General features: G+C 59.4%; 4 protein-coding genes across 6 annotated transcripts; 3 read left to right on the top strand and 1 right to left on the bottom strand.

Moving 5' to 3' along the window:
• Window positions 1-1525: 1525 nt before the first annotated feature.
• AVPR1B (arginine vasopressin receptor 1B) lies at window positions 1526-4484 on the top strand. The gene is made up of 2 exons (XM_068660136.1): window positions 1526-3038; window positions 3824-4484. The coding sequence occupies exons 1-2, from the start codon at window positions 2063-2065 to the stop codon at window positions 4114-4116; spliced, it is 1269 nt and encodes a 422-aa protein (XP_068516237.1). The 5' UTR covers window positions 1526-2062; the 3' UTR covers window positions 4117-4484.
• Window positions 4485-5674: 1190 nt separating this feature from the next.
• Window positions 5675-10131, bottom strand: RHEX (regulator of hemoglobinization and erythroid cell expansion). 3 transcript variants are annotated; one of them, XM_068660141.1, is made up of 7 exons: window positions 9995-10131; window positions 9275-9451; window positions 8690-8751; window positions 7978-8066; window positions 7109-7216; window positions 6663-6748; window positions 5675-6366 (listed from the first exon to the last, which is right to left on the bottom strand). In XM_068660141.1, the coding sequence occupies exons 3-7, from the start codon at window positions 8704-8706 to the stop codon at window positions 6160-6162; spliced, it is 507 nt and encodes a 168-aa protein (XP_068516242.1). In that variant the 5' UTR covers window positions 8707-8751; window positions 9275-9451; window positions 9995-10131; the 3' UTR covers window positions 5675-6159. The 3 variants fall into 3 exon arrangements, with proteins under 3 accessions (XP_068516242.1, XP_068516241.1, XP_068516243.1); XM_068660140.1 differs by lacking the exon at window positions 9275-9451 and having other exon boundaries at window positions 9995-10124; XM_068660142.1 differs by lacking the exon at window positions 9275-9451 and having other exon boundaries at window positions 9974-10111.
• A 167-nt stretch (window positions 10132-10298) lies between these two features.
• CTSE (cathepsin E) lies at window positions 10299-18036 on the top strand. The gene is made up of 9 exons (XM_068660137.1): window positions 10299-13315; window positions 13711-13867; window positions 14591-14708; window positions 15603-15721; window positions 15814-16013; window positions 16247-16369; window positions 16465-16606; window positions 16974-17072; window positions 17184-18036. The coding sequence occupies exons 1-9, from the start codon at window positions 13257-13259 to the stop codon at window positions 17346-17348; spliced, it is 1182 nt and encodes a 393-aa protein (XP_068516238.1). The 5' UTR covers window positions 10299-13256; the 3' UTR covers window positions 17349-18036.
• A 2724-nt stretch (window positions 18037-20760) lies between these two features.
• Window positions 20761-24553, top strand: RAB7B (RAB7B, member RAS oncogene family). Its single transcript, XM_068659976.1, has 6 exons — window positions 20761-21076; window positions 22190-22251; window positions 22651-22777; window positions 22868-23083; window positions 23169-23294; window positions 23794-24553. Exons 1-6 carry the CDS (start codon window positions 21065-21067, stop codon window positions 23872-23874), a joined length of 624 nt encoding a protein of 207 aa, XP_068516077.1. The 5' UTR covers window positions 20761-21064; the 3' UTR covers window positions 23875-24553.
• Window positions 24554-25709: the final 1156 nt, after the last annotated feature.

Here is a 25709-nt window from a genome sequence, read left to right on the forward strand (position 1 = left end):
AAAAGGGATTTCTATCTTCCGAGGATGAAAGATTTTCTCTTCCGTGAATTAGCTTCCCTTTTCTGCAAGCATCTTTGCAGAATTATTCTCTGTGCTAAACTTAGGGAAATCTGGAGCAGAAGATCTAACTGGGAGGGAATTGCTCCTGGATTAAACTGGTGGCAGGGAGGGCCGAGGCTGTCCTAAAATACTCGAAATGCTCCATTCTCCCTGCAGAGCCTGCCCTTCCATCTCTTCATCTTCACTGTTATTGCTTTGCGGGTTTGTTTCTTTTTCACTGTCCTCTATTAATCTTCCAGAAAATCAGCTGTCTGATCGCAACTATAGAAAATTGCATTATTCCTGAACTGCCCCCCCATCACCGCAGCACCTCGGAGAGGCCCTTTCCTGTGGTGGGTAGTTTATATCCACGGGGTGTCTTATAAGGATGAATGTCTTTTAATTAGGCACAAACTGTGCTCATTTGTGGTTATTAGAGGTGATCTGCAAATCTTTATTCTGCAAATAATAGCCTCTCACAGGCAACTTAATTGTAATATCACACCCAGTGAGCCAGAGCAGGCTCTGCAAGCAGCAACTCGGTGTCAAGCAGATAGCTGCTAGGAAGAAACCTGGCCCAGTGCTGTTCCTTTGTTTGCTGCTTTCTTCCCCCAGTGTAGAAAGGCAAAAACACTGGAAACAGATGCGTGCCTTTACTTCTTATTGGCACAAATTAATAGCCAGCAGGGGAAAATGAAAGCCCTAATGTTGCAAGAGAAAAGTGAAATTGTGCATGTACACAGGTATATTTATGTGTGTGCAATGAAATATTTTGCAATCAGACTGTGTGGGAAGGCACACCGAAGGCTTGAAGAAGTGGGAAGGGGAGATGAGAAGAGGCAGGAGGGCAGCTCTCCCGTGCTCTGCTTGGCCCTGGCTGGGCCCATGCAGACAAGACCCGTGTGCATTTCAGCTATTGCCCCATCTGTATTATCAATTTATAGTGCATTTGTCTTTTGAACGAGGCTGCTGTGTTTCTCAGCCTCCGTTGCCACTGCTTCAAACTACACCCAACACTTCTCACGAAGCCTGCAACTGCCCTGCGCTTTGTATCTCACCTCTCCCCTGCAGCTTTTCCTTTTTGATTTTTTTTTCCATGCTCTGTGCATATGACAGATGGGATAAATGTTCACAGAACAAAGCAGAGAACGCTCTGCAGTCAAGTGGGATCAGGCTCCCCACGTTTGGGGTGGGTTTCTGTCAGACAGAGTAAAACAGCAGCATTTAGCTGAGGACTAGGCAGGCAGACTCGAGCTTTTGCCCTGCCCCAGGGACATTCTGCACCCCCTGCCTACACAGCCCAAAGAAAGGGGCAGGAGGAGGCAGCCTCGGGATGTGGTTCCAGCGTCTCCATGGACTGTGCTGATGCAGGGAAGGAGGAGAGCAGGAGCAGGTCCCCAGCAGAGCCTGGGGCTGCAGCTCTCAGCCAGGGCGGGGAGCTCCCGGCTATAAAACCCCGCACGGGCAGCGCTCAGCGGCAGCTGCTGGCACACGGCCGCTGCGCTCCCTGGGGACGCTTGGACACCACTCACCTGCCTCCCTCACCACAACTGGAATGAAAAGGCCAAAGGGATGCATTTTCCAGTACTTTTACTGCACTAAAAAGAAGCAACAAAGAGGATTCCTCTTTGTTACCAGCACAAGGGAAACAGGTGAACGCAGAGATGAGCAACCCAGGGAGAAACAGGGATTTGGGAAGGTGTAGTGCAGCAGAGAGAGGGATCAGAGGCTGAGCTGGGGCTTCTGCATCCCTTTGTTCAACAGGAAACCTGCACGGAGCAGCCCAGCAAAGAGGGGACCTGCAACCACGCAGCACAGGGTGATAACCAGCGCAAGAGGTGACAACCTGTGCCCGTGGTGGGGGACTGCTGCAGAAGCCACATCCAGCCCCTGCGGCCACAGGAGCTGGTGCAGCAGGGCTCGGGGGGAGCGCAGCCCCCAGGGATGCAGGGAGGGGTTAAAGGGCTGCCAGAGCCAAGTGTCTGAGCGTTCACCCATCACAGTCACAGCTCCTCCCGAGGGGATGGAGCTGGGCTGGGGCTGGAACAGCTCCCATCGTGGCCAGGCTGGGCACAGCAAGGGGGTGCAGAGCCCCCAGACCCTGGTGGGGGACCCCAATGTGACCCTGCTGCACAGCCGGGATGAGGAGCTGGCCAAGGCAGAGGTCGGGGTGCTGGCCACCATCCTGGTGGTGGCAACCGTGGGCAACACCGGGGTGCTGCTGGCCCTGTACCGCCTGAGGAGGAAGATGAGCCGCATGCACCTCTTCGTCCTGCACCTGGGGCTGAGCGACCTGGGCGTCGCGCTCTTCCAGGTGCTGCCGCAGATGATCTGGGAGGTGACGTACCGCTTCCTGGGGCCAGACCCTCTCTGCAGGGCCGTCAAGTACCTGCAGGTGCTGAGCATGTTCGCCTCCACCTACATGCTCCTCGCCATGACCCTGGACCGCTACGTGGCCGTGTGCCACCCGCTGCGCACCCTGCAGCAGCCCAGCCGCCGGGCTTATGCCATGATCGGGGCCACGTGGCTGCTCAGCTCCCTGCTCAGCCTGCCCCAGGTCTTCATCTTCTCCCTGCGCGAGGTCCAGCAGGGCTCGGGGGTGCTGGACTGCTGGGCGGACTTCAGGTACCCGTGGGGCGCCCGAGCCTACATCACCTGGACCACGCTGTGCATCTTCATCCTGCCCGTCGGCATCCTCACCGTCTGCTACAGCCTCATCTGCTACGAGATCTGCAAGAACCTCAAGGGCAAGACCCAGAGCTGTGCCCCCAGCACGGGGGGACCCACAGCAGCCCCCCCAGCTCCCTGCTCCTCCGAGAAGGGCGGGCAGTGCCCTGGTGGGCAGCCCTCGCGCGTCAGCAGCGTGCGCACCATCTCGCGGGCCAAGATCCGCACGGTGAAGATGACTTTTGTCATCGTGGTGGCCTACGTCGCCTGCTGGGCGCCCTTCTTCAGCATGCAGATGTGGTCGGTGTGGGACGAGGATGCTCCCGATGATGGTGAGTAGCCAGGGTGGGGGTGCCGGGCTGCAGCAAGCAGGATCCGGCTTATTTTCTTGTAATAAAAATTAGGGGGAAAGCTACTGGTTTGCTCCATGATAGCATTTGTAGCAAACAGCTTGCAGAGCCAGAACGCTGCTTTTCACCAGAAATTCTGCTGGAAAGCAATGGCTTCTGACCAGCAGCCCATGGGAGACGTGGAGGTGTTCTGCAAACGTCTTAACCATGTGCGTCTCTGCCCTCCTGGGGGAATCTGCTCCAGGAGCTGCTGTGCTGTTCAGCATGTGATGGCAGAGAGGATTTAATTGAGCCTGCTGCTCCCAGCCTCCAGGAGCAGCTGTGCTGCTGGAGCTGCTCTCTGCCTGTAGCATCCAGCGCCCATAAGGCTTTTGCTGAGCCAGATGCGGGGGGAAGGTGTGGGGTGTGAGGGTTGAAAAGTGGATTTTGATTTCATAAGTTGACCTTATTTTATTATTATTTTCTGGGGGCATTATCCCAGATTGAAAGGCCCCTGGGAGATGCTTTGGCCAACTGGGGCTGAGGGAAAGCAGCAGGTCCAGGAGCTGCCGGGTGCCATTCCCAGCACCCGCCCCCAGGATGTGCTCTGGCACGTCCTGATCCTGCTCTGCAGCAAAGAGATGCCAGCGGGCGGGCTGGGGATGGGACAAGGGACACATATCCAAGCCAGGAAGAGACCCTAAAGTCCTGTGCATGGCCCACCAAGCCCCCTGCCCACACCACGTCCCCTCTGGGGTATATTTGAACTTTCTGCCTTGCCTTCCCAGAGTCCACCAACGTGCCCTTCACCATCACCATGCTGCTGGCCAGCCTCAGCAGCTGCTGCAACCCCTGGATTTACATGTTCTTCAGCGGGCACCTGCTGCGGGACGTGGGGCGCTGCCTCTCCTGCTGGTGCAGCCCCCAGCCACGCAGGCAGGTCTCCAACGGGAGCCTCTGCAGCAGGAAAACCACCGTCCTGAGCCCCAGCCAGCACTGCAGCCTCCCCCTGCGTGGGGGCAGCTCCAGGGACCTCGACCTGCCCGAGGAGGAGGCGGTGACCGAGTTGGGCACGCTCTAGGCTGTTGGTTTTGCTGGAAGCTGGGTGCTTAACCTGGAAAGTATCACTGGGTGTCTTGTCTTTGTGGGCTCGCTGCTGCATGTGCTGCATGCCTTGGGGGATGGACAGAGCCCCAACAGCCCCAGAGCAGCCTTCACCTCCCTTGTGTGCCATAAAGCCTCCTGCTGCCCAGCCCAGGCATCCTGGGGATGCTGAATCAGCGTGGCTTTTAGGACAGACTTGAGCTCGAGGGGCTTGGCAGATGCCAGAAAAGCAGCCTGAGCTCAGCAGGAGGCAATGCAGCTGCCTGGGAGCTCCCTGCCCATCTCCCATCCTCAGGGCTTTGCTGGGGGAGCAGCCGACACAGCTTCCCCACACCCTGCATGTGTCCCCAGGGCTGCAGCACACACAGCTGCTGCATTGCACTGACCCCTGCAGCATTGCACCCAGGTGCAAGCACCCCAAATGCAGCACAGACACTGCTGAGGAGCTGCTCAGAGGAGCCCTGGCCCTTTTCCAGCTCGCCCAGGCAGATCCTGCCTCCCTCCCACCAGGTTCACCCTTCCTGTATCACCAGCCACCGTGCGGGGCTGCTCTGTGCTGTTACAAAGCTGCTGCATCTCATTAAAGAGCTGCTCTCAAATCACTGCTGCTGCTTTTTTGTCTTGTGCAGCCAAGATCAGAGTGCCAAAACCACCCAGGGCTCGGGGACAGCCTCAGAGCACCCCAGCAGAGAGGGGCAGCTAGGAACAGCCACAGCCTTACGGCCCCAGCCCCTCTCCCTGCTTGCTGTGGGTCCCCCTGGAAAAAAATTGTTTAAAAGCAAAACCTCAGTGAGGCTGCACACAGCATCCCCACGCTCTGGGGCTCAGCAGCACTGCTGGGGGATGTACAGGTGCCCCGAAGACAGGGTACCAAATTCCCTGCGAGAAAGATGCATCACTCCCTCCACCACCACAGGCTGAATCTACAAAAATAAGGCATTAGAAGTAAGCTGTAGTGCAAAAGCTTTCAGATTTCAAAATCATAAAGCATATGAATCATTTTTTCCAGCAACTCCCCTGGCTGGCTTTGGCCTCACCCCTAACTCCACAAACCCATTTCTGCTGGGCTTCAGCAGCACTTCCCAGGAACTGGGTGGGATTTGAACCTCTTTCTCCACAAAACCTCTGAGCTGGGCTGGTTCTGCACAGCAAGGCCATACAGACAGAGGGCCTGACCCCAGAGCCCACCAGCAGCACCAAACAGTCAGCTCACAGTTCCTGTAGGACAGGGCGCTCTGACTTGCCTGTGCTCCTACAGACGGCCATGGCCCAGTCCCGCAGCTCTCACAGCCCCAAGGGAGCAGCAGCCAGGCCCTGCCCTAGCAGAGGGGATTTAAATCCCCCAGGAGCCCCCAGCCCAGCCAGCTCTGCTGATGCTCACGGCTTTCAGCTGGGAGAGGCGACAGCTGAACCTCCCCAGAGCCAGCTCCAAGGGATGGGGGCTCTGAGAGGATTTCAGCGTGGAAGGAAAATGGGGTGCAGCGGAGGAGGAGGGATCGGTGCTTGGGCAGGAAGGGTGAAGCCGGTGGAGGAAGTGTATTTAGAGGATTTTATGACAGCAATCAGCAAAGGAAGCACGATTCAAAGGAGATGCTAGTAAGTTCAGGTGGATGTTCTGGAAATGACAGCGTCTTCCTGCCTGAACAACGTCCCATGGGGGAGCGGGAATTCATTTGCTTTCAGGAGACGAGAAATCCGGCCTTCAAGTACAAGTGCAGAGCACGTCTTGGTCTGGGGAGGGAACATTTCCCTGCAGCAGGGTGTGGGGCAGCCCCGCACCACCCCACATCCGCAGCCCCGGGGGGTGGTGGTGCCGACAGTACAGCACCACGCAAATCTCTTGGTGGGCTGCAGCATCTCAGGGGATAAAAACCAGTAGGCTTCAGCCCATGCCAGCTCTGATCAGGGCGGTGGGAAGGGAAATCCCTGGCTGCTCAGCTGCCGGGGGCTGCAGACACCCAGGGGCAGCAGCAGCGGGACCCTGATGGCACCTCCACAGCCCCCAGGGGTGTCCCGGGAGTCACAGCTTCACCTCTGTGTACTCGATGGATTTGGAGGCAACAGGGCTGGAGCAGGCCCAGAAATCCACTTTCTTCTTCTTTGGGTCCACGTTGACGTAGTCTGCGCCCGGCTTCATGTTCTCGTAGTCCCTGGCGGAGCCCGGCCCGTGGCCCTTCCCCGGGAAGAGCAGGGACGTGTAATTGAGGTTTTCTGGTGACCGAGGGCCCTGAGGAAGCAGCCACAAGCCCTGGGTCAGGCACTGACCCCCCCGAGGTGCCTTAGCCCTGTCTGTGCCCCAACACCCCCTGCCCATGGGGACATTTCCCTCTGAGCACTGCACGAGGCAGGTGACAGCCACCACGTTGGTGCCATCGGTTATTTCAACGCATTTACCCTCATTTTCCTGCTCGGGGGGTCTCGAGCAGGGCCAGGAGCCCCTGGACATGGTGTGAGGCACCCTCCCTGCTGCAGTTGTGGTGGTTTTGAGCAAAAATGCCCTGGCGGTGGCAGGGGGCTGGGTACCTGCGGGCAGGAGGGGCTGCTCTCCGACTCCTCCGAGGTCTCCGAGGACGTCTCGCTGCTCCCATCCGAACAGGGCACGTCACCACCTCCGCGGTTAGTGGAGGTTCAAGGGGAGAAAAAGCAATTAGACAACAGCAGGTGAGAGGCAAGAAAGCTTCCTTCCTGCCCCCTCTGGGCTTCCTGCAGTCATCAGGGGCACTCGCCCAGTCCCCAGCCCACGGCTGGCTCCCACCTCTGCCCTGCGGTGCCACCAGCGAGACCAGGGGTCCCTGGGGAATGATGCAGGGAAAACCCAGAGGCAGCAGGAGATATCCCAAACTCTGAGCAGCTGCTGTGCCTGCCCCATGCTCCTGGCTCCATCCATCACATCAGCACCCCGAGGTGCCGGGCTGGGCAGCCCAGGATGGACACAGTGCACTCCCCTGCCACCCCGCAGCCCCCCTCACCTGCATAGGCCGGTCGTTGTGCCCCTTCCCCTCCAGCTGAAGAGGTCGACGGCTGCTGGGGCTGTGCTGCAGGACGGCTGCTCACCTCCTTGCTGCAGGAGCGGCTGTCTGTGGTGAGGGGATGCTCAGCTCCATGCTCCAGACCCATGTCTGCTGCATCCCCCCCTGTCCCTGGTCCCCTTTTGGGTGTTTTCTCTCTCCAGTTCTCTCCCCATCCCCTCCCCTGCTCCCAAAGCCCGGGCTGCCCTGGAGCAAAGCCAGCGCGCCGCGAGCCCTGGCACAGCAGTAATTATTATTTTGTATTGGCGTGGGCAAATATCTGTCAATTCAATTACTGCGCTGATGGAGTGCTTCCCCTGCTCTCCTGCGATGGAAGACTGGAGTTAAATCGCTGCATCAAGGACTCTCCCCACACAAGGTCAAAATGGGTTTGACCCACGGGGCCAGGCAGAGCGCACATTGTGCATAATGTGGGCAGCATTTCTGTGAGAAAGGTTTTCCTGCTGGAACTCGTAGCTCCATCTGGACTAGGAGTTTGCAAATTGATTCTGATGCTGTTTTCCCACCACATAACTAACCAGAGCAATAAAAGAAAATGTTTTTGGACTGGCGTGGCGTTCTGGGCTGTACAAGCCAGGAACGGTTGCTCAGCCCTGCCTTAACTTGATTCAGCCCCATATCAGTGCCAAAGCCGGGCACGGGGTCTGGTGGGAGTGAGAGCAAGAACCAGAACCAGGACACCAACCTGGCCGTGGTTTAGAAACAGGGGGTGTCAAGGCTTTGGGCAAATCCCTTTCACTCTCTGGGCTGAAGGATTGCAAGGAGGAAAGAGGGACACAAGGGGTAAAGGCAACAAGGCAGTACGTTACCTATTTTCCTGCTGAGCATGATGTAAAGGAGCAGTAAGAGCAGAGCGTATAGGACCAGGGCTACAGCCGAGGTGACAGCAGGCACCCACCTGAATGGGAGAAAAATATTTTGCCTAAATGAAAGGAATATTTGAATTATTTTAAATCTGTCAGGAACAGTTTGGCTGACACGGCTTCAAAGCATGCTTTAGATCACGGTTTGCTGGTACAGTTTTTGGGTTTGCTTTTTTTTTTTTTTAATTTTCTTTAAGGAGAATGTGCCCAAAAAGCTGGGGCTTCGTTTTCAGAAATGACCAGTGGTCCTTGCACTTCATTTTTGGGTTCAAAACCACCTTGAGAAGGGGTTTTGAAAACCCATCTCATGGAGGGACGCACGGTGCTTTCCGCAGACCCAAAGCTGCGAACATGGCTTCCACCACGCGCTCAACCAAAATCGCAAGCAGTCGCTGAGCCTCAGGGCTGCATTTCTGCCCGGCACAGCCCTGCAGGGAGCACTGAGCTGCCCCAGCAGAGACAGGAACCAGGCACAGCATCGCCAGCCCCATGGCCGAAGCATCCCTGTGTGCATGGCCGCTTCTGTGCACACAGACCAGACCCAGCCTAGGGCTGAGAATTTAGCAGAAAGGTGCCCTGTAGCAGCACTTATCCTCCAGTTCTAGAGTATTTACCTTGCTGCAGGGCTGAAAAATGCTGCATTTGTCTCAGTACTCACCACTCACAATTGGCCATCCCCGCTGCGAGGCGTCCCGGCCGTCAGTGCAGCGCCCGAGGTTCCTGTGGGGCAGAGAGGGGCAGGTGGGCCGTGGGTCCGGGTGGGTGCTGAGACACCAAATCCAGGCCTTGCAATCCACATCACCCCACGGAGCTCCACGCTGCTCCCCGCCAGCTGAGATTGGAGCCGCTGTTTGAAATCAGGGGTCTGATGCCGCAGAGCGCTCACATAAAATACATGTGCCAAGGTTCCCACTGCACAAGTATGCTACGGTGTGTGTGATTCCTCCTCATTTTATTTTTTTTTATCCACCAAAATATTTGATAACTATAATGTAAAAAAAATATTAAAAAATATGCGCCACAATGGGAAAAATTAATCGAAAGAAGGCGCGAGTTTGGTGCTGGCTCTTGCAGCAGACTAGCCTTAATGATAGGATTGACAGACTGATAGATCGATTGCTCAAGCAGAGGCACTGTCCACCCTACGGACCAGATTCTGCTTTCCCTTAAGACATATTTCTAAGAGTAACACATCAGAAACTTTTCCGAAAGCCTCACCAGCCCCCTGTGAAATTCCACTTACCAACCACTTTGGCAACCGCCAAGCTAGAAGTCCATTTCTTGCTGGATTTTTCCCCCTCCCTCATTGAACTGATCTGTCCTCAAATATCCTCCTCGAGCAGCTATCATTTTTGAGTGGCTCATTTCCTACTGTGGTGCAGGAGATGCTGCAGCAGCAGATAACAATCTGAAAAGTGAGCTGTTCAAAAGGAAATTGCAAAACAGGACCCAAATCCAAATATCAGTCGCAGGCAGCGTCTTTGCTGCGATGGGGTACAGTGAGATGGAGGAGATTACACACACACATGTGCACTGAAATACCTAGTTTGAAGATAACAGCTAGTGAGCCGCTGGCAGCACATGTACTTTTTTGGTGTATCAGGTGGCTGTGAGCCTCCCTCCTGCCAGCCCCCGGGATTTTAACCCTATCTTAATTAAGATGCCCTATTGCAATCAAAGCTCTTAGAGCGCTCGTACTCGGCTGATGACTGAGTAGTGAATTCAAGACATCTAAGCTCAACCTAAAGGTAAGATGAACTCGTGGGAATGCCTCAGATGACTTCAAACCCATTGAAGATGGGCTTGGTGCCTGGGTTTAACACTGAAGCTTGGGCAGGTAGCGCTGGGGCACCACCACACTGAGCCCAGCCCCGCGAGCTCTTCGCTTCCCCCAGCACCACCTGCAGGAGCCCGGGGCACCCGATGCCCGTCGGTGTTTTACCTCGAGAAAAGCCATCCTCACCTTCGTCCTCCACAGCCCTGGACGGAGCAGACCTCAGGGATGTTTTGGGAGCATTTTTGGCCAGGGTCTCCCAGCCGCCGGCAGCGCCGTGCAGAAGCTCTTGCTGGCTCAGGCGCCGGATGCGGTCTTGCTTTACCCCTAATGGTGATTGCAGAAAGGAGCCCACACTGGGTTCCATGACGCTTCCCACATGTGATCAGGCTCATTTAAATATTTTGGGGTGTTTCTCTGCTGTTGGGCAGCCCCCTCTGCCCCCGGACTGGGGATGCTGCAGCCCCCGAGCTGGTGATGCCCTGGTCCCCAGAGGGACTCAGCCCCCAGCCGTGCAGCTGGCACAAAAAGCTCTCCGTGTGCTCCCACCTCGCAGCCTTCTCTGGGGCAAAACATTTTAAACCAGAAGGGACACAGGGCCCAACGCCTGCCATGGTTTTGTGCCTGCTGGGGTGTGAAAAGGGGAATGGAGGAAGGGATTTGCTGGAGGAAAAGAGGAACTGAAGGTAAGGGCCATGCATTTCTGGCAGCACCAACGCAAGGAGCCAACGTTGGTCTGTAAGGAGATGGCAGGAGGGGATGGAGGGTGGCTCCAGAAATATCTGTGAACTCCGTGACTTTCTACAAGCAAGGACGTGGAGGATGAGATGGGCTCTCAGGAATCGCTGGGTGCCCTGGGCTGCCTGGCACCACTGGGATTCACCCCCTCAGCCATGGGGGTGCTGCTCCATCCACAGATGCTGCTGCCGTGGGTAAATACTTAACTGAAGTTTGCTTGTGTTTATTTTTTTTAGAGAGTCTGTTATTACAGCATTTCACCCTTTCAAGTGCTCTTTGATACACAGGCAGATAAACAGGTAGGAGATGTATTTGATAATCAGAGAAAAAAGGCTTTTCAGCAAATGATGCTTGGGTGAGATTTGAATCAGTCGCAGCTAATAGTGGAAGCGGCTAAACTAAAGGAAATATAAAAAAAGAACACAGATAACCTATTTTTAGCCTAAGAGCAGTTTTCTTAAAATGAGTAAAATGCCATGCGCTGAGCTGATGGGAATCATGTTTTCCACCTAAGGCGCACAGATTATTTGTGACCTCTCTGAAGGCGAGCACAGAAAGCTGGATGGGCTACAGGGCTTTTTGTGAGAGCCTCTGCCACTGCAGGACTATAGGGCCAGATATTTCTCATGAGACCAGGGGTGCTCCCATAGCCAGCAGCTACATTTCGTTCCATTTCTACCAAATACAAGCTGTTGCTCTCTTGTTTTTCTGACAACACGATCCAGAGGTCCCAGCCTCATCCCTCATCCCATGGGAGCACCCATGGGCTCCCAGTCCATGGGGACAGCTGGGCAGAGAAAGCGCTGGAAGCACGTACGAAGCCAGGCCTTTTTGCCCACAAATATGGCAAAGTCTTGCTCTGACTTCCAAAAGAGAGAAAAAAATAATACATTATCTTCAATTTGAAATAGATCCTTTAACATTAAGAGCGTGGCTTTTAAAAGAGCTAAATAAAAGTAGAAATAGCTTGGTTTAACTTCAAACATTTCTAACCAAAAGGTTTGGCCTCTTTATTTCTTTCATTTTCGTATTTTAATACTGAATCTACTGTCCTGAGTTTGCAGATTATTTTGATCCAGCTGGGGATCTTTTCCAGTAAATAAGCTGTTTCACTTGAAGTATTCAGCGTGTCTGTACTACAGCTCCTACCCACACTTATCTTGGAAACCCGATGACCCTTCGGGCTAGATTTTATTGCGGGATTTTCACTTTATAAGCCATGTCTGTAGCAATCAAATTGCCGCTGTCTCGCCTCAGCTGCAGATGGCTTTCAGCTGATCTGGCATTTGGTACAATTGTTTTCCTTTTGGGAAGGTTTTTTAATCCCCTTTTATGAATATATTATTAGCCGAAGGGAGGCCGGTGCTTTAAACTGTATCTCGAGTGTGAAAGGGAAAATAACTTTGTGTGGAAGCTGCTTGGTACAAACACTGCAACGGCGAGTCTGGGTGTAGGGACACGGGAAATTTGCTCGTGACTTGGAAACCCAGCCTGGTGCGAGGGAAAACAGCCCCATTGCCCATCAACTCTGCTCCCGCATGCCTCTAAGGGGATGTTTTAAGCCCAAGCTCCCTGTGAGGCCTCGGGGTGGAGGAGCCCAACTGCAGCTCTGGGACACCCACAGCAGGAGCAGGGTGAGACCCCAGGAAGGGGAGACAGCGATTCAGCTCTTTTCGGGGTTTTTCACCCCATTAGACAGCGTGCTGAGCATTTCAGGTGGCCACACCAGGCGGACTGACCCCCAGTGCCAGTCACTTTCCCAGGGCAAGGACATCAATTAAATAAGGTGGACTAACCAGGATGAATGGAAAACTGATTACGGGCAGGAGCAGTGTTAATTACACGAACACTACTCACTGAGTAAGGCACCTCTCCTTGCGGCATCCATCATCATTATTGCCGTGCCACAAACCACCCCGAGGAGCACAAAGCATCACTGGCAGCCTCCAGCCGCCTGCCGGGGAGATTGCGGCACCAAGAAAGTCCTCGCCTCCCCCGCTCGCCTCCCTGGTATCTGAAGGCTCTGTTTGTTCATTAGCCTTCTTTATTTGCATCCGCAGAGGCTTAATGAGACGGCTCTGCGGTGTTAAACAGAAAGCAGCCACGGAGGAAGAGCCCATTAGGGGCGGTCAGGCAATGTGTAACTGTCTCTAACAGAGCAGCTCCTTCCAAGGGCCGTGCTTTGGTGACACCGGCTCTGTGTGAACAGCAAAGGCGCAGATTCCTGAGCAGTTCATCAAGGCTAATTAGCTCTTTGCCTTTTAAGGCTAGTTCAGCAGCTGCCGGGTGCCACCAGCACATCCCTTTCCTGCAGCCCTCGGGCCGGGTTCCTGCACCACCGCTGGTCCCGATGCAGCTCCAATCCTCACCCAGGTGGGGATTTGGGATGGGGAGGAAAAACCTCTCGTTTTCCCCGTGGGGTCCCAGCGGGGTCCCCTCCGCCCCCCTTGGCCACCCCATCACCCGGGGTGTCCCGCAGCCCCGCGGGCCGCCGCCAGCCCCTCGCCCTCCAAAACAAACTGGCGCCCGGCGCGCTCGCTCTGCCTTGACCGGAACGTGCCCAGTGATTCATTTCTAAAGCAAAAGCCCGGTGTTGACATTGAGAGGGGTGTTATCGCTGATACCGCGGGGCGAGGGTGTACCTGTTGGTATAAGAGCCACGCCGCTGCGCAGCCTGCACCCGCAGAGCCCCGCCGAGGCCAGCACCGCCGCCATGAAGCGCCTCTTCTTCCTCGCCGTGCTCTGCCTCGCCCTGGGCAGTGGCTTGAAGAGGTAAGGGGGGACCCCAGGGCGCTGGGGTGCTCACAGAGGGGCTTCAACACCATCAATGAGCGGGGCAAGGGCTCACAGGTAGGGCTGACCCACCTTGTGCAGGCACCAGGGGCTCTTTGGGGGCACCTCCACCCCCAGGGTGACCCCCAGGAGGGCTGCAGGGGGTGGGCAGGGTTGGGGGGCAGCACGAGGAGCCGGAGCAGCAAACACCAGCATGAATTAACCGTGCTCTGCTCCCCCTCTGCCACGAGGGAGGCAGGGAAGTGGCTGGGGACCTGCGTCCTGATGGCACTGGGATGCTCAGGGTGGATTTGGGGGCTGCAAGGCATCAGCAGCCCGCAGCCAGCCCCATACCCAAAGGGACATCCCCAGTGACAAGGACCTCGCTCCCCCAGGGTGACCCTGACGCGGCACCGCTCGCTGCGGAAGACGCTGCGGGACCGCGGGCAGCTCTCCCAGTTCTGGAAAGCCCACAAGCTCGACATGGTCCAGTACAGCGAGGACTGCTCTGCCTTCACGGCAGCCAACGAGCCCCTCATCAACTACCTGGACGTAAGTGCGGTGCCGGTGGCGGCACCGAGGGCTGCCCCGCCAACACCCAAGGCACCTTGTGCTGCACGAAGCATCCCGACCACCCAAATTCTTCCTGTAAAGCCCACGCCTGTTATCAGAGCAAGCCTGGGGACTGCACCAGTGTGCCAGGGCTGGTGCCCACCTGCTCCTGGCCGGGCCTTTGCTCCTGCAGCCGCGATGCTGAGCACAGGCAAGGGAGCACGTTCAGCGCAGCCAACCCACTCCCTGCCCGCTCCATGTCCAAGGCTGGGGGGACCAGGTTCCCTCCCGGGTTAACACACGTGGCACACATCCGAGAAGGCCTCGCCACAGGGGACCCATGGGAAGGGGCACGGGGGGTCCCCCAGACTCTTCCCACCCCCCAGCAGAGCGAGGTTTCTGCCCCCAGAGCCCCGGTTGCTGTTTGCATCCCCATGGTGAGGGTCCCCTCGGGGCTTGGCCCTGCTGCCCGACCCCGCAGGAAGAGGCTCACACCCACACCCGCTGTCCTGCCTTTGTTCTCAGCTTGCCTTCTAGTTCCTAAAATATTTGCCTCCCTTATTTCACCTGGCGTGATGCAGCTGTGGCAGATAAACGCTGCCCCGGTGCCAGCCATCCCACGCATGAACCCAATCCGTGCTGCGCATCCTGGCACAGCCCCCCTCCGCCAGGACCTCCTGCAGCACCGACAGCCGCCCTCAGTCTCTGCTCTGCCTTTGCTAGATGGAGTACTTCGGGCAGATTTCCATCGGGACCCCTCCCCAGAACTTCACGGTGGTTTTCGACACGGGCTCCTCCAACCTCTGGGTGCCGTCCATCTACTGCACCAGCAAAGCCTGCAGTGAGTAGGGGCTCCCCAAAACAGCCAGCGGTGGTGGGACCCCGGGTGTCCCCTCCAGGGTGGCCACGGGGTCCAGCCAGCACCAAGGGCACAGGGACCACCACCGGGGCCACCTCCCTGCCCAGCCTGAAGCCCCCAGCTGGGCTGAACCCCCCCGGGCAGTCTAGGATAAAAGAGGTGCTGCATTTGTGTTTGGTTTGGAACTGCAGCCGGAGGGGAGAGGCAGCAGGGACAGGAGCAGCGTGGGTTTGTTTGCTCGCCAGCACAGGCGGCGATCACACCACCAGGACCCGGTACCATCAGCCCGCGGGAGATATCGGCCGTGCTCTTTAGGCCTTTCTTGTGGGAGAGCCTTTAAGCAAACAAGGCGAGATTATAGCGCATAATGCAGACGGTCAGCAAGGAGCTGGCTGCAGGAACAAGGCGGGCACAGAGGCCACGGCACGGCTCCGGGCTGGCTGCCCGGGGGTCGGGCGGGTGACAAGCACCGCGCTTGTTCGGGCTGCCGGCGAGGAGCTGAGCCCAGCTGGGGCGCACGGCGTGGGGCACGTCCCGGAGCCGGCCCTTCTCTGTGCCCTGCTCCCAGCACAGCCCAACGGGGGTCAGGGAAAAAAAGCCAGGAACAGCAGTGATGGGCTGGGAGAATCGCTGCTGCCTGTGGGGTGGGAACGGGAGTGGTGATCATCGGGTCTCACAACAACATCGCACGAGTTAATCCTTGGCAAACCTCCCCCCATTCGGGCAGCTTGCCCTTATCCCTCCCCAAAACAACCCCAGCACGTCCACGTTCCTCGTGAGCCGCTCTGTCCTGCGGCAGCCCCCAAGGAGCAGGCGTTGGGGTTTGCCCCGGGGCCGTGGCACGGCGCTGCTGCTCACGGCCCCGTCCTCCCCCAGCCGAGCACGCCAGGTTCCAGCCGTCGCGCTCCAGCACGTACCAGCCCGTGGGCATCCCCTTCTCCATCCAGTACGGGACCGGCAGCTTGACGGGGGTCATCGGGTCTGACCAAGTCACCGTGAGTCACGCTCGGTTTCTCCCGCTCCGGGTAATTTGCCCGGGACTCCCCTGGGGCCGGGGAGCCGGCAGCGAGCCTCGTCCTTCCCGCAGGTGGAGGGCCTGACCGTGACGAACCAGCAGTTCGCAGAGAGCGTCAGCGAGCCGGGCAAAACCTTCCTGGATGCCGAATTTGATGGGATCCTGGGGCTGGCCTACCCGGCCCTGGCCGTGGACGGGGTCACCCCCGTCTTCGACAACATGATGGCCCAAAACCTGGTGGAGCTGCCCATGTTCTCGGTCTACATGAGCTCGTAAGGGCACGGCGCTGCTGCGGGGCATGGCTGTGGCTCGAGGGGCTGATAAGGACGTTACACTGAGCTAGCAAGGAGGGTTTCTTAAGCATGCTGCAGAGCTCAGACCTTACAGGAGCAAAGCCAATGCCCCTGAGCATTTGTGGGAAGCAAGCGGGCATAAATCCATCAGTATAAAATGCGATGTGGGAAGTGAAAGGGAAGAAATCCCTCACGTCCCCTCCTGCCCCCAGGAACCCGGACTCCTCCCTGGGCGGAGAGCTGCTCTTCGGGGGCTTTGATCCCTCTCGCTTCACGGGGACCCTGAACTGGGTGCCGGTCACACAGCAGGGCTACTGGCAGATCCAGCTGGACAAGTGAGTGGGGCCGGCGCCAGGAGGGCTTGGACAGGCTGCTGGGGCAGGGCACGGGTCCTGCACGGAGCTCCTCACCCTCCTGCCTCCTCCTGCAGCGTGCAGGTGGGTGGCACCGTGGCGTTCTGCAAGGACAGCTGCCAGGCCATCGTGGACACCGGGACGTCGCTCCTCACCGGCCCTACCAAGGACATAAAGGAGCTGCAGAAATACATCGGAGCCACGCCTGTGGATGGAGAGGTGAGGGCGGGGGGGGTCGGGCAGGGGGAAAAGCCCAGGGGCTGGCTGTCCCTCTGCGAGAGACCCCCGCTGAGGAGCATCGATGGGTGAAAGAGTTCAAGGGACCCCTGGGAGGTGGCGCTGCTCGTGCGGGGCTGTGGGGCTGGGGCAGCCCCGAGGAGGTGCCAGCGGTCCCCGCAGAGCTCCCAGCGCTCACTGCTGCTGCTGCCAGGAGCAATGCGTTCCCCACGATAACATCAGGGTACCAGCTGCTGGGGAGGGGACATGTGATGCTGCCGGCTTCCAGCGCCAGCAGCTCGCTGTGGCGGGGCTCGGGGGCAGCGTCTGTCCCTGCCGTGGGGTCAGAGCCGCCCCCGCCGCTTGGCAGTACGCCGTGGAGTGCAGCAACCTGAACGTGATGCCCGACGTGACCTTCACCATCAACGGGCTCCCCTACACGCTCACCTCCCAAGCCTACACCCTCATGGTACGTCCCCAGGCCCACCCCCAGCTCCCACCCGATCAGAAATCCCCGTTCCTGCCCCAAATCGGGTGGGCTCGGGGCTGGCCTCAGCTCTGCAGCTTCTCCTCCCCGCAGGAGTACAGCGACGGCATGGCCTTCTGCACCAGCGGCTTCCAGGGCATGGACGTCGCCCCTCCTGCCGGCCCCCTCTGGATTTTGGGCGATGTTTTCATCCGACAGTTTTACTCCGTCTTCGACCGTGGCAATAACCGGGTGGGCTTGGCGCCCGCCGCCCCTTAGGGCCGCGCATCCCTCGGGGTGGGAGCGAAGCGGAGCCACGGCCACGGCCTTGGGCTGGGCAGGGAGCACGCACCGGGGGCCCTGGGGGCACGGAGAAACCCCGGGGCCTCGGCTGCAGGGCACTCAAAGGTCCGGTCCGTGCCAAGGAGCGGTTTGATGGCGAGTATAAAGACGTCCTGAGCAGCTCTGCGAAATCTGCTTGCGGATTCTCCTTTTTTTAAACACGGGTCAATAAATGCTTGAATGAAACAAATCCCGTTGTTCTCATGGTGCAAGTCGTGCAGCAGCAATCCTGCAGGCCCCAGCCAGCAGTGCTGGTGCCAGCCCCATGCACAGGGGTGCTGAACCCCCCAGCCCCTGCCCTCCTCCCTGGAGAGCTGCAGGCTCGGGGCACCGGCTGCTGAGGGCTCCTTGGTGGTGCAGGAGGTGCTGTTGTCCCTCCACAAGCCTTTGATCTCGAAGACCCACCTTTGTGGTCCGTAGCTGGGAGTTCTGCAGGGGCAGAAGTGGGAAATTCGCCCAGGCAGAGCAGAAAGCCCCCGGAGGGGGCCCTGTACAGCCCATGGCTGCGGGCAGGGCAGGGGCTGGGGGAGCAGCCGGGTGGGTGCAGAGAGTTCACAGAGAAAATGCCTGGCTTCAGCAGGCTGAGCCCATGCCAATGAACAAGGAGATAATTATGAGCCTGAAGAGACCCTGGGGCTCTTTCTGTGCCGCAGAACTCCCTGTACAACAGGTGATTTCCACTGAATTTTCCTTTGGTCCCCCGGGGTGCTCGCAAAGGCACGTGGTTTGTGAGCACAGAAGCGAGAGCAGGCAGAAAAACTGCTGGGTCTGTGCAGCTGGCAGCATGGGCTGGGGGCTGTGGGGGGCTGTGGGGGCTGTGGGGAGCTGTGGGGGGCTATAGGGGCTGCTCCCTCCCAGGGAGTCACCGCGGCGCATGTGACTTGCTGATGGTGCAAGAGCCGCGGTGGATGCGTGAGCCACGATGGCTCATGCATGATGCATCCCGAGGCACGCATGGAAGGCAGCGAGAAAGGGAAGCGAGGCGAGGCGAGGGGTTATTTTTATCCATGCCTTCGCTCTAAGTTTTCCTCGCAGAGGCAGAGGCTGAGCTCAGAGCGGGGCCGAGGCGCCCGGGGTCCCCCTGCAGCGCTCCCGGAGCAGAGCAGAGCTCGGGGCTGGCTCTGAAAGTGCTGCAAACTCAGGCCCGGCTGTAAACATTGTGGCTGAGGCTTGTCGTTAAAGGAAATACCTTGCTCAGAACCATTGATTGTGCCACTGACCAGCGCACGGTTTCTGTAACCGTTTCCTGTATTGACTTCACCTTTAGCTGTGCTTTAAGCAGGTGCCGCGCAGATAAGGTGCAGGGGCAGCTGGACAAAGGTCTCCTCTCCTCCTGCAGGTCCCAACAGCTTTAACTCTTGGCACACCGAGCTGTGCCGAGCACCAGCGGACACCTGCCCGTCGGCACAGCCGTACGCAGCGGGGGAGCCTCCGTGTCCCCCAGCACCACGAGGGACTGCCCCGTGTCCCCAGATGTTGGCTGGAAGTTGGCCCAGGCAGGGCTCCGTCAGGAGGACCTGGTGCCATTTGCTCTTGGGATCCCAGAGGACCCGACGTCTTCTCGGTGGGTTTTGGGGAGGGCAGATGAGGGAGGTGGACACGGGTCCTCCCCAGCCCCGCACGGCTGGTGCTCGGGGGATATTCCCCAGCAAAGACGGATCGTGCTGGTAGGGAGCACCCGGGCTGTCCCTGGAGAGCAGGGTGGCTGCACAGCCCCCAGTGAACAGCTCAGTCACTTGGGTGCCTCTTGTTTCTTCCCCTTCCCTCACTCTCTCCACACTCTGCTGGCAGCAGCAGATGACCTGTCCTCTCCTTGCCCACACGCGCCCTTTGAACACAGCAGTTCCCGGCCCGTGCCTCATCGTTTCCTAGCTGCAAGCCCTTCCTCCTCGTCACAGGGCACACAAACCACACTTTTCCCTCAGAATTGCTGACCGTGGGTGAAGCAAGCAGGAAAGGGCTGCGGCTGGGGCTGCAGGAGCCCCCGAGCAGCCGGGGAAGCTGCTGGGGCGTTCGCCACCGCCTCTGCTCCGGGGCCTGCTGCGCTCTGGGGAGCGGTGGTGAGAGCAGGAGCTGGGGAAAATCCCTTTTTAATGGGAAACCAAACAAAAGATGGAGCCACCGAGTCTGGGCTGGGCCCCCCAATCGGTTTTGCCCCTCCTGCCCGAAAGCAGAAGTGAAGGGGGCATTGGCTGGGGCCACAAACCCATCGCCAGCAGCACGGAGGGCTCGGATCATCCAAAGGGGGAGCGTCCCCCATCCTGGGCTGGTGGGCACGTGGCGAGGGGAGCACGGGGGGATCTGGGGTAAGGCTGCTGCAGGTCCTGCTGCTCGGGAAAAGGTGAAGCAGCACAATGAGACTGAAAACGGGGATTAGGAGGTGGGAGAGAGCTGCTCTAGGGGAACATTGGGCTTTTATCCACCAGCGGTGAGAAGTGCCCACAGGCTGGCTCAGCTGCTTCTCACAGCTCCTCTCCGTGCCTACCCCACGGGGGAAAAGCAGAGTTTCTGGCCAGACAGGTCCCAGAATTACACCTGGGGAGGAGGAGGAAGACTTGTCCTGCTGAGCACAGCGATCTTCTCGTAGATCCCATAAGGGACATCTGCAGCACCCGCAGCTAGAGGGGACAGCGGGTCAGGGGCTGTCCCCTGACAGAGACCCTGCGAGGCTGCGCGTGGGAAGCTCCTGCCCTGCTGAGCATGAATCACTGCAGAGCCCCGACCAGGAGACACCTCCCGAATTTGCCCCGACCGCATGAGACAGCCAGCAAACAGAGCCAAAACATGAGGTCAGGCGGCAGAAATGCAGGAGCCGGTGGCTGCTGTTCGTGGTGAGGGAGCCAGGAGGGTTCACGCAGCAGGGTGGAGGAGCCCTGAATCCTGTTGCACACTTGGCAAATGCTCGGGACCTGCCCTTGCACGCCTGCATCCCTCCCGGCAGCCGAGCAGGGCACAGTGGGGTTTCTCGTGGTGTCCCCGTAGGACACGTCCCATACTGCCACCAGCATGGTGCTTGTGTGGAGATGTCACACTGCTCACAGAGATGTTTGGATGCTCCCTCGGTGGCAGCTCTGACTGAGCAAGGAGCCCCAAAACCTTTTCCATGACTTGCACATACATCCTGGTCCAAAAGCTGACACTAGATTGGGTCCCTGCTGCTGTCCCCTTTTTTTGGGGTGTGCGTGGGGTGGCAGCAGCACCCATGGGTGCTGGCTGAGAGCCCCCAAGCACCCGGCAGGCTGCAGGGACACAGCACAGTGAGGGGGCTGTGACCCCTCCTGCTCCAAACCCTGCCCCTCTCCCCCCCCCCCCCCACCCCAGCCCCTCCGCACAGCCCAGCTCCTGCTCTCGGCGGTGTCCGAGCAAAGTCTAGGCTGGCTCCCGTGCCGGGGGCGATGCTGCAGGGAGCTGCTCACCCAGCAGAAGGACCAAGAGCTGGCTCCAGCAGCCAACACCGTGCCCGCCCCGCAGCTCCCGGGCGGCTCCCGGCCCCTTGGTGCTGATGTCACGGCGCGGGGGCCCGTAGCCGCCTTCCAGCAGGCAGGAGGAACCAGCTGCGGGGCTGCCGCCGCTTCCTGGATCCTCTCCTTTCGCCTCTTCACAGCCTGGGTGGCGGGGAGCAGAGCCCAGCACCTTGGCCACCCGAGCAGGAGATGCCCCGGCAGGTGGGTGCGCGGCCCCGACGCCCCCCCAGGAGCAATGCGTTGGGCTGAGAGCCAGGATGGGAGAGCCCAGCCCTTGGGAAGGCTGGCTAAAAACGGGAGGGTTGTGCGTGCCGGGGATCAGCGAGGAACGAGGTTGGGGTGCTGGAAGGTGGGTGGGAGAGCGGGGGTCCGGCTGGGTGATGTTTCCCCCCCCCGGGGGGGGCAATGTGCCGCCCACACCCCATGCGTGGGGAGCAGCGCAGAGCCCGACAGCGCATCGGGGAAAAATGCAGGGATTTGGCTGCTGGTGGGTGAGCGGCTCCAGCTGCTTCCCGGCAGGGCAGGGCCTGGTGCCGCTGTGCAGATGGGGCTGTGGGGGGCTGCAGTGGGCATTGTCCCCCCCCGGGGAGGGGGTGCTGGGGGGCTGGGGGGGCGCAGGAGCTGGTGTGCATAGAGCCGTGCTCCCCGCCCGGGTGGAAACGTGCAGAAATCAAAAGCAAAGCCCAAGCGTCTGGTTCAGGCCCTTCCTGTGGATGCTGAGGGAGCAGCAAAGGGCACAAAGCCCTGGCGTGGGCTTTGCCTTGGGCAGCGTTTGTTAGCCGGGACCCTCGCTGTGGACCCTTATCCCCCCCCCACCAGGCTCCTGAGCAGCCGGACCCCCAGAGCAGGCAGGGGGTCTCTTGGGGTGCTCCTGAAATGCTTGGGGCACCCACCCAAGGATTTATGGCCACGGTTTCCCTTTATAATTCTCCCCAGGACTGCTTCCCCCCCAGTTTGTCAGGTTTCTGGGGAGGGGCTGCCCTTCAGAGGGAGGCAGCAGAGCCGGGGAAGTTTCCCAGGGCAGCTTCCCATGGAAATGAGCTCGTGCCGTGCCGCAGCGTGTCCGGGCGTGCTGCAGCTCCCGGGGAGCCGGTCCCTGGCTGGCGATGTGGGCCAGGCTGGCACCGGGGGGCAGATCTGTGCCCAGCACCGCCGGGGCCATGAGCACAGCCCCCTGATGTGGTTTGGGTCGCACAGGGAGGTGCTGAGGGGTGCAGGGACCAGGGGCTGCTCCCAAACCTCGCTGGGGCTCGCCGGGCTCCCAGCCTCACAGCCCCTCGGGGCTGCTCCACGGTGACCCCTCTCGTCCCGCAGGGCCTGTCCATGGATGCCAGCAAGAAGGTGGATCTGAAGATAATTATCATAGGAGCTCTGGGGTAAGGAGCTGGCCCCTGGGGCTGCTGAGTCCCTCTGTGCTTTTAAATGATGTAAAATCCTCCTGAACTCCACGTGCCCGGCCCCGCGCTGCCCAGTGGCCAGCGGGACCTGCAGGATCCTAGCCCTAACCCTCAGCCCTTGGGCTGCAGGGAGCTGAAAGCCTCAGGAAGGGACAGAGAGAAGCAGAGGGGGCTCAACATATGTCGACCCCCCCTACTCACCCTGCATCTGGCAGTGCCCAGAGTCCCATCCCTTTGTGGCAGGTGCTGGGAGGAAGCCCCCTGCATGCCCCAGCCCGGGATCCCCTGGGTGCACAGCCCCCATGCTGGTAGCCAACAACTCCTCGAGCCTGGCTTCAGCGTGCAAAACCTTCACCCGTGTCCCTTCCATCCCCCCAGCGTGGGCAAAACCTCCCTGCTGCACCAGTACGTGCACAAGACCTTCTATGAGGACTACCGCACCACGCTGGGCGCCAGCATCCTGACCAAGGTGATCGCGGTGGACAACACCCCCCTGAAAATGCAGGTGAGGTGCCCTGCCGCCCTGATAGCCCTGCCTGTACCTCCTGGGGTCCCCCGATGCCCTCTGGTGTACCCATGCCCTTCTCTGCCTCAGATTTGGGACACGGGGGGACAGGAGCGATTCCGGTCCATGGTGTCGACCTTCTACAAGGGCTCTGATGGCTGCATCCTGGCCTTCGACGTGACGGACAGGGAGTCCTTTGAGTCCCTGGACAACTGGAGAGCTGACTTCCTGGAGAAGGTGATCCCGAGGGACCACGACTTCCCCATGGTCGTGCTGGGGAATAAAATAGACCTCTGCGATAGGCAGGTAAGGTGGGGAGGAGAGCACAGCGCGAGGAGGGGGACACCGCAGTGCCCCCATCACGGCTCTGACGTGGCTCCATCCTTCCCAGGTATCCAAGGAGCTTGCCTCAGCCTGGTGCAAGGAAAAAGACATCCCTTATTTCGAGGTCAGCGCCAAGAACAACATCAACGTCGCACAAGCTTTCGAGACCCTCGCCAAGCAAGCCTTAACCACGGTGAGCGTCGCCCCACTCCGCTGGGGGTGCGCGTCCTGCGGGGATGTGGGTGGCAGCGGGGCCCAGGCGGCCAAACAGCTCCAACCGACCCTCCCAGCCCGTCCTCTAATGCAGAGATCTATTTATAAGGTGTAGGATAGCCCCAGGATCACAAATGCATTGGGGGCAATTTTCTAAAATAGACATAAAGCCGCTCGGAAAGGAGACAAGGGTTGCAGGTTGTCAGGACAGAGCGGGGCGTGCGGTGCCGCACAGAATGCCAGCACTGTCCTCTAGCGGCCGTCCCACGGGGACCTTCGTGTCCCCACGCCAAACGGGGCGGGTGGCCTTGCTGCTGGCTGATTGGGGTGGCCCTGCCCTGGCTCTGAGCCTTCAGCACCAAGCGGAGCGAACCTGCGCTGCCCGCTCCTTCGGTCCCGTTACCCCACCTGTGCTCGGGGTGACCCCAAGCCAGCTCCACTCATCCCTTCTCTCCTCTTTGTTTTTTTTTCTTTCCCAGTATAAAGGGATTTTTGAGAGTTATTTAACTGACTCCATCAAACTCACTCCTGATGACAAGCCCAAGGCGAGATGCTGCTGAGCCCTGCAGCGGAACCGTGCTCGGAGCTCTCCTGCGCCCGCACACGTGGCTGAGCCCCCCGCACGCTGTGGGGAGCAGTGCCCGTGGATGGAGCCTGCCTGGGGGGGGTCCGTGCCCCCTGAGCACACCAGCCATCCGCGGGGCTCTGCAGGACAGGGCACGGGACACTACCAGTGCGCCCCAGGTCCTGCTGCCAGCCACGTCTCCGGAGCTGCTGTCCCAGGTCTGCGGCCGCTGAGTCGAGGTGGCCCCTGGAGACCTCTGTCCCCTGCCACCCGCGGCCGCCTGGCACCCGAGCAGGAGGTCCCCTTGCGGTGACGGTGCTGGGAGCTCGGGGGTGCTCCTGGGACGTTACTGAGAGCATCACCTCTGCCATGGGGGCACCACAGCTCTCCCCGTGTGCACCCCCCGCATCCTGCTCACGGTGTGCATGGGGTGAGGAGTGGGGCTGGTGGCCACGGCACAGGTCTGAGACCATCGGGTCCCCTCCCGGGGTCAGCCAGCGTGGCCGTTACCTTTCAGTGCCTCATTTCCCCTGGCTCACATGCACATAGCCTCTTAAATACCTTCCTCCTCCTGCCTCACCAGTGAGGATCTTCTGTAAAGCATTTTGTAAGGCTTTTTGTATTTCCTTATTTATAAAAAAGAAAATAATAATAAATACTTTTGTATTTCTATACATGCGTTGCAAACTGGTCCTGTGATCTGGCAGCACGAGGATGGGCTCTGGGTGCTCTGCCCCACTCCCGTGCTGCCCCAGGGGTCGTCTCCTCCTTGCAGGGCCGGCGAGCTCTGAGGCTGCAAAGCGCTGCACCAGGAGCTGGGAGAAGGACAATTTGGGGGGCTGGATTTTTTTTTTTCCCAGTGCAAATTTTGGGTGGAAGGTGGGAAGGTGCCTGGGGCTGCCCGTGCTGGGGCGGCTGTCAGCAGAGGGAGCCCGCAGGGAGCTGCACCCAGCACCCTCTTTGTGCTGCACCTTCGAGCAGCGGCACCAGGGCATGGCTGGGGCAGGGGCTGGCCAGGTGGCCACAGCCACCCCCTGCCACCTCCCCCGTGCCACCTTCCCCAGCAGGGACCCTTCTTTGTGCCTCCTGGGGAGGGTGCCAGGGCCTCGGGCATCCTCCAGACCTGACCCTGGTGCCCTGCAGAGCTCCCCCAGGGCTGTGCCCAGCACCTCTCCCCTTGCACCAGCCCCCCCGGAGCTGTCCCCCACCCAGGGACCCCCGGCACCAGCCGTGCCACCCGCTGGTGACAGCACCCGCTGCGTGCAGGAGGCAGCTGGGCAAGGCGAAACCTGAGCGAGGGCTGGGTGCGGGGTGGCTGGGGGCACGGGGGGGGCCCAGCTTCGTATGGAGGCTGTGCTGGTCTCCAGCAAGGCACGTAGAGGTGTTCCCATCCCCCCCACCCTTTACGCAATGCTCTCAGCCTGTTTATTCGGGCACCAAGCCGGGGAGAGGATTTGTCCCTTAATATTGGGAGGAGAGGGGCATTAACTGTTTCCTCCCTGAGCTCTGCACTCCTTTTCCCCTTTATGACCAAGGCAGACGGACAAAGGCACTGTCCCACAGCTGCTGCCCCTCGGCCGGGCTCTGCAGTGTGCTCAGAGCCCCCCCAGTGATCATTTCTATCCCAGTGAGTGGTGACCTGGATGCCCAGTGCTGAGCAGATCAAACACGGTCACTTGCCCAGGGGCGAGTGGCTGCTGCTGCATGCCCCAGGCTGCCACGGGCGTTGTTGGAGCCAGGCTTGGCCCGGGGTCAGCCTGCACGCCGGGCTGTCCTATGGCCAGCAGTGCGTCCCAGCACCCCGTGCAGCAGGATCAGAGCTCCTGCCAT

The sequence above is a fragment of the Anas acuta genome, chromosome 24 (genome assembly GCF_963932015.1).
Source record: "Anas acuta chromosome 24, bAnaAcu1.1, whole genome shotgun sequence".
In the NCBI taxonomy this organism is placed as follows: Eukaryota; Metazoa; Chordata; class Aves; order Anseriformes; family Anatidae; genus Anas; species Anas acuta.